The sequence below is a fragment of the Callospermophilus lateralis genome, chromosome 6 (assembly GCF_048772815.1).
Source record: "Callospermophilus lateralis isolate mCalLat2 chromosome 6, mCalLat2.hap1, whole genome shotgun sequence".
Taxonomy (NCBI): Eukaryota; Metazoa; Chordata; class Mammalia; order Rodentia; family Sciuridae; genus Callospermophilus; species Callospermophilus lateralis.
The window spans coordinates 33,803,711-33,809,412 of NC_135310.1; the positions used below are offsets into that span (position 1 = coordinate 33,803,711).

Below are 5,702 nucleotides of genomic sequence, written 5' to 3' on the forward strand. Positions count from 1 at the left end.
AATCTTCTTTTGAGAAGTATCTGTTTAGCTCCTTTGCCTATTTGCTGTTTTATTTTTGCTGTTGTTTTTTGTTTGTTTGTTTGTTGAGTTCTTTGTATATCCTGTAAATCAAAGCCTCATTTGAGGTGTGAGTGGTAAAGATTTTCTCCCATTTGGAAGGCTTTCCTTTGCTGCGAAGAAGCTTTTTAGTTTGATACCATCCCATTCATTGATTCTTGATTTTATTTCTTGTGCTTTAGGCGTCTTTTTGAGGAAATTCCTAAGCTGGCATATTGGAGTGTTGGGCCTACATTTTTTTCTACTAGGTGCAGGCTATTTGGCTTATGTCTAGGTCTTTGATCCACTTTGAACTGAGTTTTGTGCAAGGTGAGAGAGATAGGGGTTAAATTTCATTCTACTATATATGGATTTTCCGCTTTCCAAGCACCATTTGTTGAAAAGGTTATCTTTTCTCCAATGTATATTTTTTGCGCCTTTGTCTAGTATAAGATAATTGTATTTATGTGGGTTTGTCTCTGTGTCTTCTCTTCTATTTCATTGATTTTCATGCCTGTTTTGTTGCCAATACCATGCTGCTTAGCAAGCACTTCTAAACTGCAATTTAGGGTTTCACATAGTTCTTTAAATTATTTTTATTTTCTTTGCATTGCTGGGGATCCAGCTCATAGCTTATACCTGCCAGGCATGCATTCTACCACTGATATACAACCCTACTTTTTTTTTTAATACAATACTAGCATACTCTAATAGCATAATTAAAAGAGAGTCTAAATAGAAGTTCTATAATTTGAGTAACTGAGTTTAGTTAAATTTCCTGGTAAAAAGAGCCATCATTCTTTTATCTAAATTTTAGTTATAATTAAAATATTGTTTAGTTCAAATGATCTAATAGTTTTAGTTAGCTGTTTGTTCTGTCTTGTATTGAGCCTGCGTGTCTATTCAAGTAAATCTTACACATTTATTTGTATGAATATGTTTCCTTCCAGGAATAGAAGATGGCAGCGAATTGGTGAGAGAGGATTTTCAAATTTATTAAATAGGAATTTTATACCTAAATATTGTATTCCTCCAATTCTAGTTTGGGCAAATTTAAATTTCTGTGTGGTGTTGATCTAAACCATCATCCCAGAGAGAGGGAAAGAGATGAAAAGAAAGGCATACCCTTGGAATTCTGAGACTTGTTGCAATTTTCTAGCACTTTCACAACATAGTGATGATTGTAGGGCTTCAGTGATTGTCAGAAATTCATATTTTTCCTGTGGAGCTTTCCTCTCCTCTCCTCTCTTCTCTCCTCCTCTATTATTTCTCTTCCTTCTTTCTCCTCCCCCCCCTTCTTTCTTCCCTCTGTGCATACAGAAATTGGCTTAGAATGACAGAATTCTATAAAAACAAAAGGGACATTTTCAAACTGAGTCTCATAAGATCTCTGAAGAGGAATCCTAGCAGAAGGTGACATCTCTATTTTGATGAAGTTTTCCTTTTACCTGTTTCATACATTGGGATTTCATGAAAAAAAAAAAGTAAAGGTTTTCAGAGCTTTAAAAAAAAAAAAAGCATAAAAACAAAAAGAGGTCTGGGCGACTTGCCTGCAGCCCGTGTCAAAGGTCAGCTTCACCTACTGTCCTCTCTGGGATCTTTTGTCCATGACACATCACTTCTCACCACAGATTGGTCTGCAAATTAACATTCCTTAAAAGATAGGACCACAAAATCACTTAATTATTAGTGTTGTTATTTAAGACATAAATTCTCATATGAAAATTTACATCCCAATATTCTTTAGTTTATTTTTAGTTGATCCCTTCTACAAAGCAAAGAAAAACTCTACAGGTTGAAAAATGAAATTGAACTAGGAAATAAGACCTCAAATCACCTTCTGGTTTTTATGATTTTTATGAACTAGACCTCAATTTCCTGCCAGGGAAATAAGGCTAACAAAACATACCATGTCTTTCTCACAAGGAATAATGTTGATATTACAGATAAGTAAACAAGATGTTAAATGAAATAATGACTGGAATATATGTAGAATTGCTTTGCAAACTGGAAACAAAGTTATGCAAGCTTCTTTCATTATAATCAGTTATCAGAAGAATCTTATATATGACTAAACACAAAAAGCCAGCACTAGTGGGTCTTAATTCTACATAACAGACACATTTAAAACATTTGTTTCTTTTCGCTAATATATTTTACTTGTAAGTTTTCTGGCAATTTGTATCTGCCCTTTAGAATGTAAACATCACCACTAGATTCTGGCTTTTTAGACAAATAGCATAAGTAAAAGAAAGAAGGAAAAAAAAAGGGAAATAGTGAGTGTGGGGGGTCCATATCAAAGTGTATGATGATAATCATCATTTGACCTCTGATCTGTAAACATGAAGGTTTCATATAGTTAAATCTAATAATTCAGGTTTCTGCTTTAGCAAAATGTCCAGATCCAACTACCAGTTTCAAAAAATCATTGAATTGAAATGAACTTGGAAATAAAGCTTCTTCCAAAAGGATTATTCTTCAATAGGAATAATCATTAGGAAGCTATGGGTAAGTGTGTTAAAAATGCAAGGAATCAAATTGCTGATTTACCCTTTCTCTCCCCCCCCCCCCCCATCTTTCTGGGATAGGTATGTGCAAATAAAAGGAGAAGGAACTATAAACTGACTATGGATCTGGAAAAAGATTATGCGACACACAAAGGGAAAAATAAACTTGGTGGAGAATTGTCAGGAATGATGCCCCTTTGCAACAATATAATTAATATCTCCTGTGTGAAAAGCAACTGGTCAAGCCATGTTCGTGCTTCATTGTACAGCTTAATGGTACTGATAATTCTGATCACTCTGGTTGGCAATCTGATAGTCATTATTTCCATACCACATTTCAAGCAACTTCACACCCCTACTAATTGGCTCATTCATTCCATGGCCATTGTGGACTTCCTGCTGGGGTGCCTAGTGATGCCTTATAGCATGGTAAGGTCAGTTGAGCACTGCTGGTATTTTGGAGAGTTCTTCTGTAAAGTTCACACTAGCACTGACATTATGCTAAGTTCAGCCTCCATTTTTCACTTGTCCTTCATTTCCATTGACCGCTACTATGCAGTGTGTGACCCATTGAGATACAAAGCCAGGATCAATATCTTGGTAATTCTTGTGATGATCTTCATTAGTTGGAGCATTCCTGCTATTTTTGCATTTGGAATGATCTTTCTGGAGCTAAACTTCAAAGGAATTGAAGAGATATATTATAAACATTTTCACTGCACAGGGCACTGCTCAGTTGTCTTTAGCAAAACATCTGGGGTATTGGCCTTTCTGACTTCTTTCTATATACCTGGGTCTGTTATGTTGTGTGTCTACTACAGAATATATTTCATAGCTAAAGGGCAAGCAAGATCAATTAATCATACAAATCAGAAGCTTCACTTTGGATTAGAAGAGAAAAATGGAATTTCACAAAACAAAAAAAGAAAAGCTGCGAAGACATTAGGGATCATGATGGGTGTTTTCCTGATATGCTGGAGCCCTTTCTTTGTGTGCACAGTCATGGATCCTTTCCTGAACTACACAATTCTACCCCCTTTGAATGATGCATTCATTTGGTTTGGCTACTTGAACTCTACTTTTAATCCAATGGTTTATGCATTTTTCTATCCCTGGTTCAGAAGAGCATTGAAGACAATTCTACTTGGTAAAATTTTTCAAAGAGATTCATTTAGGTGTAAGTTATTTTTAGAATCAAATCCACAATAATTTTATTACTGCAAAATGGTTGGTGATCCAGTTCATGAACACAACATTACAACCGAATGCACTAACTACATGGATCTTTCATTTGTTATTTGAGTCAAAGTACTTATGGCGAGCCAAGTTATCCTGATCAGCTCCTATATGGAACATGGTAGATGCGATCTTAGCCCTTCTCATGATACATACACAAATTTTGAAAACCTAGTATTTAAGGACCTACATTTTAAAGAACATCTCCTAGGACTAGGTTGTAGCTCAGTGGAAAAGTGCTTGGTTAGCATGTACAAGGCTCCAGTTTGATCCCCAGCAACACGAAAGGCGGATAGTGGTGAGGAGGAGAAGGAGGAGGAGAAGGAGGAGAATTCTTCTTCTAACGAACTTCTCCTGCCCTTAGATGAACTTCCATGAGTTGACAGTGGTACCTTACTAAGTGGTTCAGTAGTGGAAACTATAAGACTATATTTGGGGATACAAATTGGAATGATTTTGTCACATTTGCATATAGAAATTTGTCATATATGTACAGTTGGCTCTCCATATATTCAGGTTCTGCATCTGCAGATTGAAGTAGTCTTAGATCAAAAATTTTGTGGAAAAAGAACATTGTGCCTGTAGATAGATGTTTTTGTTTTTTTATTATTATAGTTGTCAATAGAGTAACCATTTACATAACATTTACACAGTATTAGCTATTGCAAGTTATCTACAGATGATTTGAAGTATATGGGAGGATGTCACAGATAATAAGCAAATGTTATGCTATTTTATATAGGAGATGTCACATCCATGGATTTTTGTATCTGCTGAAGATCCTGAAACAAATACCACAAGGATACTGAGGGACAACTGCATGTGTCTTTTTTGTGTATAAGGATTTTTATAACTATTTCCCTATCATCTACTATTTCAGTTGTTTCTAATTTCTTAAATAATAACAGTTAAATTATGTTCTGTCTGTTACTTGCTACTGAGGCCATGAAAATGTCTGAAAGGATTTAACCATATTTTAAGGTTATATCTTGCATGGTGGACTCAAAATATATCCAGAATAAAACAAGGTCACTTATTTTAATGTCAGAATATACATACCATGCCTACTAAAACAGTATCTACAAAAAGAAAAAAAAGGAACAAATAGTGGTTTCCAAAAATGTGCCTTAATAGGAAATGGGAAACATTCTAAATTATATACATTGATCTGCAATTGAACTGTTTCTTACATAGACTTTACGTGGTTTGTTTCAGGTTAAGTATCATCAGGAATTTGAATTTATTCAATAATAGCAATTTTTGCTCAAGTGAGTTAGGGCAAGGTAGCCAATTTTAAATGAAACTAAAATGCACACTCCTACCTATACATGTCTGTTCACAAATCTGATGATCTTCCGGGGATATATTAAATCTCTTCATCTATTATAGTCTGTTTCAGCACTATATTTTGTCTCATTGATCTGGCTAGACTATTTTTCTAATACATATAAAAACTTTTTGGGTGACCTTTTAATTTAGTATGTGGTAAGACAAGTTGCCTCTAATCACTTCTTTTTAAAACACTACCTTGAATTTATTTACCTGTGAGACCAGTGTGTCAAAATTTTAAAATAAAAAAAAGCACTTTGAGAGATTTTTATCCTTTACAGCAAGTTCCTGAGGTTCATTTGCTCCAACATATTCCTCTAGGATTATTTCTAAATGTTGAATAAATTTATGAAATCATTTTGTTTTTATGTAAACATTATTACTGGTATATAATAAAGTCTATTTTAACTTTCCAGTTGACTTGTTTAGGTTTTCATTATAGATATTGATGTTATCTATAATGCTAAGTTTTATCTCCTTTGCAATAATAATGATTTAATAATGATTCTTATGCATATTCCTTACTATGCTCTACTAATCAGAATTTTGAGAGCAATTCTGATAATGGTAATAAAAGTCATCTTCATCGTATAC

General features: G+C 34.2%; 1 protein-coding gene across 1 annotated transcript; it reads left to right on the top strand.

Moving 5' to 3' along the window:
* Positions 1 to 2,729: 2,729 nt before the first annotated feature.
* Taar1 (trace amine associated receptor 1) lies at positions 2,730 to 3,752 on the top strand. Its single transcript, XM_076859436.2, has one exon. It carries the CDS (start codon positions 2,730 to 2,732, stop codon positions 3,750 to 3,752), a length of 1,023 nt encoding a protein of 340 aa, XP_076715551.1.
* The last annotated feature ends 1,950 nt before the right edge of the window (positions 3,753 to 5,702 follow it).

Bases quoted from the DNA above. Each gene is read 5' to 3' on its own strand.
- Taar1 (XM_076859436.2), top strand. From the start codon at position 2,730: ATGATGCCCCTTTGCAACAATATAATTAATATCTCCTGTGTGAAAAGC.